At 45.4% G+C, this 12,081-nt stretch overlaps 1 protein-coding gene across 1 annotated transcript in view; it reads right to left on the minus strand.

Annotated features, from left to right (window-relative positions):
- Positions 1-4,614, minus strand: part of NOC3L (NOC3 like DNA replication regulator) — a 433,719-nt gene extending 429,105 nt beyond the window's left edge. The window contains exon 1 of the mRNA XM_069239851.1: positions 4,488-4,614. Within this exon, the coding sequence (XP_069095952.1) occupies positions 4,488-4,496 (9 nt within the window). The 5' untranslated portion in view covers positions 4,497-4,614. The remainder of the gene's footprint in view (positions 1-4,487) is intronic.
- Between the last annotated feature and the right edge of the window lie 7,467 nt (positions 4,615-12,081).

The following is a 12,081-nucleotide window of genomic DNA, read 5'->3' on the forward strand; positions in this document are numbered from 1 at the left end:
GGAAGGTAGTCAGTCTGAGGCTTCTACGGGGTCAATAATTCTGTATTGCTGTATCTTTAGGCAGTACCTTTGCCTCAGTTCTCAATATCATCAGTATTTTCCTTAACGTGGGTCTTACAAGAGCAGATCTGATTGGCACATGAAAGACAGAAAGGCAAAGCTGCCTCTAAAAGAATGTTGCACCAGAATGTGTTTGTTCTTTCTTGGACCAGTTAGTCCAAAAGATGCTTTGGAACTGCCTGGTCTGTCACAGCCCAGGTAAGGTCACTGCTTCAGAAAATCTACGAATGACCACTTGCTTGATGAGGTCTGAGCAGAACTGGCTCCTGACTCCTTTGGTCCTCCTGCATCAGATCAGCATTTACTGATGGTTACGGATGAAGTAGTGCTTGTATCACACATTCCTCTCTAGGTGGTCATTTTATCCTTAAACGTACTTTTCTTGGTATAAAGCATGCTAAGCATTGCTGAATAACTCAGTAGATTATCTTTAAGTGGCAAGGACGAAAATTAGTTTGTTAACTACGTGGGTTTCCAACATCACAAAATCACAGTCCTTTGGACTCAAGCCAGTGGCATTGTTAAGCAATTAATGGCCATGCCCCAGAAAGACAGATTAGTTGCCAAGTTGAACAAATGCCATGTTTTGATGATGATGTATCAGATACTGATGGAGTATCAGGACAATCTACAAGAAAGCACAGGAAAGTATTTTATTGAACTGTTATTGGGAGAAGGATGTGCATGCACATCTTTCAGGACCAGCCTGCCAGGCCACTGGGTCAAAAAGACATACTGCACAAGTAGTACACGTACAAGATGAGAAGAGCTAAGCCATCTCATCAGTGCCAAGGGGATAAAACAATGGCCAAGTCAAAAGGCTTACATAAGGATGATCCAGGTTTTTATCCCTAGTACCACATTATAATAGATGTAAAATGTTACATGATTACTAAGTGCGGGGGACAATTTACTAGAATCTTTCTTACTTTTGTGAGCTTAATGGTGACCTCTTGTTTCATCTCCTCATGAATGAACGGAAATTAAATGGATCCAGAAGAACAGACAGATTTCACCCTTGAGTCTCTTCTCACACTGTTGTTAACCAAGGTGCTAGTGTCATTACTTTAGGTTTGTATCTTCCACCATGCTCCTTCCTGGTTCTGACCTAAAGCCTGGACAGCAGCTGAATCACCTGTCATAAAGTCAATCTATGAGATGTATTATAAGCACAGCCACTTGAAATGTGCAAGTCTGTAGCTACAGTGTTTTCCCTATAATTATGAAGAAGCTCCATCTGCCAAATAAACCATAATCTAATGAAAAATTTGCAAATTTAAATACAAATATTGTTTCTAAATCAAACTTTTTGAAAGGTGTTTAAAAAGCAGTGGGACATCTTGATATGCAGTAGAAGTCCCTTTGCAAAGAGGGACTTATCCCTTTCCATTGCTTATTGCTGTAATTGGATTTTAAACTGATACTAACGAGGTGAAAACTTTACCCGGAGAGAGTTAACATATGTAACAATATGGCAAAACAATACATCACAAGAACATACCACTTTTGGCCCAAAAATGAGCTTTTTCGTGCTGCATAATTTAGTCAACAATGTTGCACAAGTTGAGTGGCCCTGATTATAACCAAGGACTGAGTGGTGTATATTTCATGCAAATCAAATGGGAAAATAAGATTGTCACCACAGCCAATACTTTAATAGTGCACCGATAATTACATGGACCTTGGACATGGACCTATGCTCTTTAGAGAAACAAGCAAAAGTAGGAAAACTGAGTTATTGAAACCTGCCTACTGAAAGAGATGCTTTAATCACAGTTCACAATGAAACTAGATGTTTCTTTAAGCGTCAGCTGGCAGTCTATAATACCCAATAATAAAGTCTCCGTCATGCATTCAGTGGGTGTCAGTGTTGTTCAGACAATACACAGCCCTCGGGTTTTAGCCGATAGCTCTTTTTTTTGCTAGGATTTTTCAACCCACTCTTTTCATGTTTAAAACCAGTCAAGAAGTCATGGAATGCAACATGCTTTTGACATAGAAAGCAGGGCTGGCTAAAAGTGTCACTCGTGACTTTCATAAGGTCTGTCTTGCAGCTGTGTGAGGGCCAGAACAACCTTTCCTCTGCCCCAAGGGACAGATTGACTTGACCTAAACTCTATACAATCCCCACCCCAGCCCCCCAAATAGACTGCGTACCAGATCCTTCCTCATTTTTATGGTCTGGCATGACAGCGTAACTGTAAACCAGGGGTGTGGAATTTTATAAAATATCTACTTGTTGTGGGACAGGTTGCTTCATAAATCTACTTGTCATGTAAAAATATTGACTGGTCCCTTTAGTGCCATGTAGTGCAGCAACATGTGGCTGCAATCTCATTATATAGGAGCTCTGATAACAGACTATCTGATTAAGCCAGCACTCATACTCTAGTAGGGCTAGAATACTAGCAATTTACTTATTTTGGCACCTTTCAGCAGATCTACATCGTGGGGCTGGAGATAGGGATAAGCAATAGTTCTAGGTCTGGAATTCCCTTTTTAGTCTGTGTAAACCTACTAAATTGCATGTTTTAGGAGTTTTCCCCAGCTTTTCTCTAATCTTGAGAAAGATTGGATATTTACTCTGGACAAGGGCAGAAGTAAAACTTCCTCCAGGGTAAGGAAAAAGTGGTTGGAGGGAAAGTGAACTTGTAAACGTTCAATAAACTTTTGCATGAACAAATCTACACATGCATATTTGCTCGAGCTAAAATACAGTTTACAAATATTTTCTCGCCCACTTCTGTAAATTATTGTGAATTCACGAAAGCCATAAAACTGCACTAATGCAAGGACATATAGCATGTGTACATTTTTGTGATTTTCTTTAAGAAATAGGCCTCTAATCGGTTATCCAAGACCTTTTAGTTTGCGTTAAAAAATCTTGCTCTCACTCTCTCTGTTTATTGGTTGGCTTCACAATGGTGACAGCATTCTACTCTTTCACAAGAAGCATATTGGCTCATCAGGTAGTTTTTAGTTCAGTGTCCTGAACTACAGTGGCAAGAGTGCTTTTTGAGACCAAAAAACTTTTTGGTATTTGCCAATGTTTGTTGTGATGGTGAGGGTCCAGTAGCTCGCACAACAATAAAGTTTTATAAAAACCATGTCAAAAGAAGACACACATTGACAAAACCAAAATGCTGACCATCAACGTCAGACCTATTGGCTTTGTCAATTCTTGTTTATCTTCATGTTCCCATAACCTTGTTGTAACTGGTTACACTGATTTTTCCAGTATGATTTTTTTAAAAAAATACTAACAAGCATCAACACATTTTACTGAATGATGCTTTAAAGAAATGTGTGGGTACATTTTTATACTGGAACCACTGTCAGTAGTGCAATCTGAGCTTACAATATTTATTTAGAGTGCTCACTCTAATAATAAAGACTTTGCAATAATGAACCATAGATACAGAGTTTGAACAGCATTGACATACGGACACAAATATTACATTAACTGCAGACAATGCCCTTCCCTGATCCATAGTGGGGTACTGTAAACTGACAACCAAAAGGTTTGTGCTGCAGGGAGTTGGGCCTACTTGCCCCAGGGAGAAAATAAACATGAAAATTTGTTGCCCTTGATCCCAAACAATATGTCCTGGGTGTCGGGCTATAGGAATTCCACACTCCTGTGGAATCAGACAATTATGTAATAATCACCAGGAGATACGATTTGGCTACACCCAAATGTTGGTAGCACGTGTTTTGATTTGGCAAACGTTGTTTACTTCCAAAAAAAAGGTATTTGCCCTTCACACAGATGTGAACATTTTATTTATTTATCCAGCTGCTTCAGCTTGAACTTCCAGGGGCATACCCAAGACACTGTAATGCTATTAAAGTTTCTAAAATAACTAGACAATTTATGTTGTTTTTCTCTGGCAGTGGCAAAGAAGGGAGGAGGTCAGTCATTAACCTACATTGGTATTTTAGAGTTGGCTTGACGGTGCATCTGTCAGCTTCCTGACCTTTTAAACTCTACCAATATGCTTCCTCACAAGTATGTAGCCATTACAATGCTGTCTACTTGTAATGATTCACGCTACCATACAACAGTCATTTAAAGTCAGAGCTACTGGCATTGTCAATGCTTGTTCAAAGATTTTACTACCCCTCCCTCTACTGGGGTTCTTAGCTTGCCGTCTCACTCCGTTCCTAAGAATCACCTCCCTTTATCCACGATGCTCCCCTATTCGCGAATTCTCTCTTCTGCGCTCCCATGTTGCGCTACCAACTCACTCGCTCTTCACACCTCTAAGCAGTTCAGTTACCTCTCTTCTGTTCCCCCAGACTCTCATCTAAATATCACTACTGGACTGTGTATGTTTCTCTGCGGTTCATAATACAACGCTTGCGCCTATTCCGTCACGTAAATCGGACACCCCTCTTTTTAATTGTTAAATTCTCCTTTCACATACCGGTTTCATGGTGTAGAGGGACGGTATTGCCACTTATCGAGTTCGGACGATCCGGTGAAGCTCGCGTTATGTATTACCAATGGAATTGAAAACTCCATCCAACAACACATGTGTAACAGGAAGTGTTCCCTTTACCCTCTACCCCATTACCGTAGTTTCCATAAATGTGAATGAGACAGAGTCACATTGGTGGCCATGTTAGGATCAGGCCGCCAACTGTTTTGGAAATGATACCATGCGAACCAGATTTTTTGCCTGACCTTAATATGGCCGCCGCCGATTTAGATGCGAGGTGTAGTTTTCGATTCACAGTACGAAGGAAATTATAAAGCAATTACTGGTGACATTCGTGTTAACGTGTGGAGTGCGATACAAAGAGCCGCAAATACACACCTTTCGTGTTTCATAGATCAATGCATAAATAGTTAATCCAGCTCTGGATTTGCATCCTAGGTATTATAGCCCTGATTCTATGGACTACAAATACCATCATGCAAGGCAAGACGTGGAGAGGGTAAGAGACTCACGCGTGGACCTCGGAAACTTCACAACTCTGGTTTTTCTCACGTGTGGCGAGACCTTTTGGTTGCTCTTTCAAATCCATGCCTGCTAATATATGGGAGCATTTTCGCGGTTTGATAATTCCATAATTAAAACCTTACTAATTTAGGTAGACTAGAAAAACTAGTGCAGATGGGTCCTAAGAAAACAATGTTGTCTAGCCTGACGTGTAAATTATGTGGTACTTGTACAGTCTCAGCAGGTCTCAGGATTTGTTAGTTAACTATAGTCCAACTGATGATGTAATACAGGATTGTATGTATCGGTGAACGTGCATTTGAAAGGTACATGAAGTGTGACCCTCAATGGGGGCGGGGTCAAAGACGTAGCTAAAATTAACAAAATATTCTGCAACTATTTTGTTGGATTTTCACTTTCCGGAAGTGCATATGTAATAATGCAAATATCCTAAATGAAAAATAATTGCAAGTTAAACTAATCAGTAGGAAATGAAGAGTTACACAGAGTATAAGATAAGCTGTTGTAAAATGTGCAAACCATTTAGGTTTACAATTATAACAGGCATTGGCAAAGCCGATAGGTCTTACCTATGCAAGATCAATTGGCTTTGCTGTTCGGCATGGCTAAAACGTTAGTGGCATAGAGGAGAGTCGCGTGGAGTGTCGTAGAGTGGAATGGCAAAGAGTGGAGTAGAGTGTTATAGAGTGTAGTAGGAGAGATTGTCGTGTATTGGAGTGACATTGTGTGGAGCTTCGTAGAGTCACACACGAGTGGAATAGAGTAGAGTGGACTGGTGTAGAGTGCATAGGCGTAGAGTGCAGTGGCATTGAGTTCAGTGGAATACAATGCAGTGTCAAAGAATGCAGTGGCATACATTAGAGTGGTGCATAGTAGAGTGCAGTGGCACAGAATAGATTGGCATATAGTGCAGTGGCGATGAGTGGTGCAGAGTGGAGTGCGTTAAGTGGTGCAGAGTAGAGTATAGTGCCGCAGAGTGCAGTGGCATAGAGTGGAGTAACATAGAGTGGAGCATTGCAGAGTAGAGTGCGTAGTGTAGTGGGTTTGAGTTCAGTGGCATTGAATTCAGCGGCATACAATGCAACGTCATAGAATGCAGTGGGATAGATTGGAGTGGTGCATAGTATAGTGCAGTTGCGCATAGTAGAATGGCATATAGTGCAGTGGAATAGAGTCATGATGAGTGGTGCAGAGTAGAGTGGCATAACGTTGAGTGATGCAGAGGGCAGTGGCACAGAGTACAGTCGAGTGGCATGGAGTACAGTGGGGTAGAGTGTAGAGTAGAGCTGAATGGCATAGAGTGCAGTGGCATAGAGTGGTGCAGAGTAGATTATAGGGCCATAGAGTGCAGTGGCATAGAATGGAGTAGCATTGAGTGGAGTATTGCAGATTAGGGTAGCGTACAGTTCAGTGGCAGAGAGTGCAGTATTGCAGAGCAGAGTGTCAAAGTGCAGTGGTGTATAGTGAAGTATTGTAGAGAGCAGTGGCGTACAGTACAGTGATGCAGAGTAGAATGCAGTGGCATAGAATGCAGTGACAGAGTGCATTTGTTTAGAGTGCATTGGCATAGAGTGCAGTGATTAAGAGACTGGTGCGGAATGGAGTAGAGTGGCACAGAGTGCAGTTGTGAATGGTAGATGGTTTCAGAGTAGAGAGAAGTGCTATATAGTGGTGTGGTGCAGGGCAGAGTGCAGCTGCGGAGAGTGCCATAAAGTGTAGTGGCATAGAGTAAAGTGGTGTAGAGAGAAGTGCTGCCATAGAATGCAGTGGTGCAGAGTAGATTAGAGCGATGTACAGTGGATTGGCGTAGAGTGCAGGGGCAGAGTTGAGTCTTACAGGGTAAAGTGCATTAGACTAGAGTGGATAGGCATAGAGTGCATTGGCGTAGAGTGCAGTGTTGCAGAGTGGCATAGATTACAGTGGCGCAGAGTACATTGGTGTGGACTGGAATAGTGTGGAGTGAAGTGGTGTAGAATAGAATGTTGAAGAGTGCATTTGCACGGAGTAGAGTGGTACAGGGTAGAGAAGAGAGGCGTAGCGTGAAGTGGCATTGAGTGCAGTGGCATGGAGTGGTGTAAAGTGGAGTGATGCAGAGTAAGGCGCAGTGTTGTGAAGTGGTGCAAAGTAGACTAGAATGGTGTAGAGCGGAGTATGCATGGTATGGTAGCGCACTGCCATTACAGACAACACATTTGCAATTGAAAGGACCATTGCGTTTGCACATACATACAGTTTTACTAATAAAACTATACAGTGCACAAATTGTATCACCTAGTGTAATTTGTTTTGATCATATTAAAGTATTTGTTACCAACACTCTTCAGAACTAACAAAAATGTGCTTCATTTGTGTTTGTGATTCTGATATATTCTGAAATACTTACACAATTCATATAAATGTTGTCATATGTTAAAAAAAAACCTCTTTTCTACCCCTATTATCCAGCAAGATTGTCACATAAATCCTCTCACTTTGAAGCCAGAGAAAGAAAAGTAAACTAGTGCCCTAGGAAGACAGCGTCTGACATTTGACCTTGGTTTTTGAATCCACAGCAAATGTGACAACATAAGGACCAGATTTAAAGGCCAGTTTACAGTAAGGGAGTTTGTGGAAGAATACAGTAAATAGGAACAAACTGAACATGGACAGCCTAAAGCAATTAAAGCCAGCAAACAGAGAGCCAGAAAATGTGAGTTACAAACCACAAAGCCGATGGTAATGAACCGTCAGACTGTATTCCTAGGTCAACTTTCCGAAGGTCCCTAATATGTCTTTATCAAACCAGACAGCTGTAATGTCTGGTAGGCTGCGACCTAAAAAGTGCTTTCAAAATATAGATTTTGTTAATGTTTAACTAAACTGTACCTAGTGAAACATTTCTTTAGAAGTGTTAATTAAAACCCACATTCCGGCTCTCAGCTGGTAATACCCTTATAATACCTCTCAAAAACAATAAAAATTTACTATCATATAGCTTTATGTGACTCTATCACTTAAAGTAAATACTGGCTTCAGGGGGCGTGACTACGCAAGATGGCCGACAGGACGTGCCTTTGACAGGCTCCCGCGTCCTCAATGAAATCCTTTAATTACTCCTGCCCAACCGGGCAGACCGTGACAGATTGCTGATAGCAGTCCCCTGAGTGCCTCGTGATTTTGCTGGGCTCCCTGTCTGCGGCGGAGGGCCGTGGGGGCATCGCTGGTGCTCGTGGCCTAGCTGGTGGCTGCCGCCGGAGCCTGGTGTGTCGGCCCAGTGGGGTGCTGCGGCCCACAACTGTCTCAGCCAGGGCTGTGGCCTCGAGGGAATCAGCGCAGAGGAGAGAGTGCCGGAGGAGAGCGTGGCAGAGGTGGTAGAAGCTTGTCTCTCTCCTCCGCATGGTACGCTGCCCGGTTCTGAGTGCGGAGGGCCATCAGGGAGGAGTGGCATAGCCAGGCCAGGCTTGGAGTTGCCTGGGCCTGCGGCAGAGGACGTGGTGCAGCGATGCCAGGGCCCCTGAGGTGAGCGTTATGGGGCGGGCCCCAGCTGTGGGGCCTGAAGAGTGATGAGTGCCCTAGGCAGAGGCGGGCAGGCTCTCAGGGCCTGGAACCTGAGACGCTTCTGGGAGCGGCCCCTGAGGGGGACTGGGCTTAGCCTGGGGGGTCCCTAAGTGGCACAACATTACCGACAGTGGAGAGGAGACACTAGGCACTGAAGGTGTGCTGGGACCCTGGTCCCACGATAGACCCCTTGAAAGGCGGAGGAGTCCTGGTCATTTGACCAGAGCTGTGGTGGTGAAACTATGTGACTGCAGACTCCAGGTGGTCACCTGGATGTATTGAACTGGCGGGGGTTGCCCCTCATCCCCTATGGCTTCTCCTGCTGTCAAATTGTGACTGTTGTGCCCATTTGGGCCCCTGCTGATGGGTAAAAGCAAGCAACTGGCCCCGTTACAGGGCAATACCATGGAGTTATACACCACCCCTGCCCTGTCTGGGCAACGGGAGACCTGCCTGACCGGGCGCGGGACTGATGTGGGGTTGGTAAGCCCTGTAGCTGAGCCAATGAGAGCTGAACTGTTGGCGGCGATTCAGGGATCTAGGATGGCCCTAGGATTGAATCAATGGCAGTCGAGGTCAATCTCCTCCGGGCGGACCTCCAGAAGGGTGTACATCACGGAGGGCTCGATCTCTGAGCTACAGACGAAGGTAGACACATTGCAGAGACAGATGACGGAGGTTACATCCAAAGCTGGGACCATCGAAGACAGAGTGGAGGACGTGGAGGGTAGGTCCCGCTGCAATAACATCCGGCTTATTGGGTTCCCAGAGTGGGCTGAGGGGCCTTTGTGGAGCATTGGGTGCGAGAGGTACTCAAACCTGTTAGACTGTCTCCACTATTTGTGATCGAAAGGACGCATCGTGCATTGGTTGCTCCCCCTCGACCCGGGGCATCCCGAGCACCCTCATAGCCCATATACTCAACTATAAGGATAGGGATTACATCCTCCGAGCCAGTCATGAAATGGAGTTGGTTCACTTTGAAAATCACAAGATTTCAATGTATCCCGATTACACCAACAAAGTACAGGGATCCAGGAAGGGATTCTTGGAAGTCAAGGCCAAGCTGCACTCGCTGAACATACGCAATATGCTGTTGTATCCTGCCCAGCTAAAGGTCCTTCACTGCGGCAAGTCCCATTTCTTTGAAATGCCAGAAGATGTGTGCAAATGGCTGGAGATATGGTAGAAGATTCTTTGTGGGGGAGTGAGACCCAGGAGGAAGGACGATGGAACTACACAGGGGGCCCTTAGATCGACATGGAGGTCTCGAGAGGCAGCCAGACAGCTGGAGTTCTCACCTGGAGAGGGGGCAAGTCAGACGAGGGTCAAGATCCAGGAAGATGGCATGATGGCACTGACACAACAGGATGTGACAATTGAGTCCATGGAAATGGCTGATGTGGATGGGGCGGTGGTTGTTGACACTGGCACTTGACTGTACAATTGCTAGATGTACTGTGCACGCCATGTTTCTGACTTGTTCTCCCCCTTTTCATTTTTTCTTCCTTCTGTTCTCTCTGGTCTGCTCCGGTGCTGCGGGAGGGGAGTGCTGATTACATCTGGGGGTGCTGTTGGGGCTATGGCTGCCTTAACTTGTAATACTTGGTCAACGGTTGGGACGTTATATGGTTTGGGGGGGGGAGACAGCCTCTCTCCACTATGAGTGGTAGGCCATGTTTCAGTGGGATGGGATAAGGCTGTGGGTCATGACAGCATGGTACTTTATGGATGAGCAGTGGTTTTTGTTTCGATTGTTTTGCTGAGTGATTTGACTTGTTTTATACTGCTCCTTGGTTTAAGAAGGGGCTGTGTTCATACAGTGCATGCGTGAATTCATACACATCTCTAATATCTGGAGAGGCAGCGGAGGCTGTGTGAGAAAGTAGCCTCTTTCTAGCCTTGTTACCCCCACTTTTGACCTGTTTGTGAGTGTATGTCAGGATGTTTGTCACTGTTTTCACTGTCTCACTGGGATCCTGATGGCTAGGCCCCAGTGCTCATAGTGAAAACACTATGTTTTCAGTATGTTTGTTATGTGTCACTGGGACCCTGCTAGTCAGGACCCCAGTGCTCATAAGGTTGTGGCCTATATGTATGTGTCACTGGGACCCTGTCACACAGGGCTCCAGTGCTCATAGGTGTGCATGTATGTGTTCCCTGTGTGGTGCCTAACTGTCTCACTGAGGCTCTGCTAACCAGAACCTCAGTGGTTATGCTCTCTCATTACTTTTAAATTGTCACTAACAGGCTAGTGACCAATTTTACCAATTCACATTGGCTTACTGGAACACCCTTATAATTCCCTAGTATATGGTACTGAGGTACCCAGGGTATTGGGGTTCCAGGAGATCCCTATGGGCTGCAGCATTTCTTTTGCCACCCATAGGGAGCTCTGACAATTCTTACACAGGCCTGCCACTGCAGCCTGAGTGAAATAACGTCCACGTTATTTCACAGCCATTTTACACTGCACTTAAGTAACTTATAAGTCACCTATATGTCTAACCTTTACCTGGTAAAGGTTAGGTGCAAAGTTACTTAGTGTGAGGGCACCCTGGCACTAGCCAAGGTGCCCCCACATTGTTCAGATCCAATTCCCTGAACTTTGTGAGTGCGGGGACACCATTACACGCGTGCACTACATATAGGTCACTACCTATATGTAGCTTCACCATGGTAACTCCGAATATGGCCATGTAACATGTCTATGATCATGGAATTGCCCCCTCTATGCCATCCTGGCATAGTTGGCACAATCCCATGATCCCAGTGGTCTGTAGCACAGACCCTGGTACTGCCAAACTGCCCTTCCTGGGGTTTCACTGCAGCTGCTGCTGCTGCCAACCCCTCAGACAGGCATCTGCCCTCCTGGGGTCCAGCCAGGCCTGGCCCAGGATGGCAGAACAAAGAACTTCCTCTGAGAGAGGGTGTGACACCCTCTCCCTTTGGAAAATGGTGTGAAGGCAGGGGAGGAGTAGCCTCCCCCAGCCTCTGGAAATGCTTTCTTGGGCACAGATGTGCGCAATTCTGCATAAGCCAGTCTATACCGGTTCAGGGACCCCTTAGCCCCTGCTCTGGCGCGAAACTGGACAAAGGAAAGGGGAGTGACCACTCCCCTGACCTGCACCTCCCCTGGGAGGTGTCCAGAGCTCCTCCAGTGTGCTCCAGACCTCTGCCATCTTGGAAACAGAGGTGCTGCTGGCACACTGGACTGCTCTGAGTGGCCAGTGCCACCAGGTGACGTCAGAGACTCCTGCTGATAGGCTCCTTCAGGTGTTAGTAGCCTATCCTCTCTCCTAAGTAGCCAAACCCTCTTTTCTGGCTATTTAGGGTCTCTGTCTCTGGGGAAACTTCAGATAACGAATGCATGAGCTCAGCCGAGTTCCTCTGCATCTCCCTCTTCACCTTCTGATAAGGAAACGACCGCTGACCGCGCTGGAAGCCTGCAAACCTGCAACATAGTAGCAAAGACGACTACTGCAACTCTGTAACGCTGATCCTGCCGCCTTCTCGA

Source organism: Pleurodeles waltl, chromosome 6, assembly GCF_031143425.1.
Source record: "Pleurodeles waltl isolate 20211129_DDA chromosome 6, aPleWal1.hap1.20221129, whole genome shotgun sequence".
Taxonomy (NCBI): Eukaryota; Metazoa; Chordata; class Amphibia; order Caudata; family Salamandridae; genus Pleurodeles; species Pleurodeles waltl.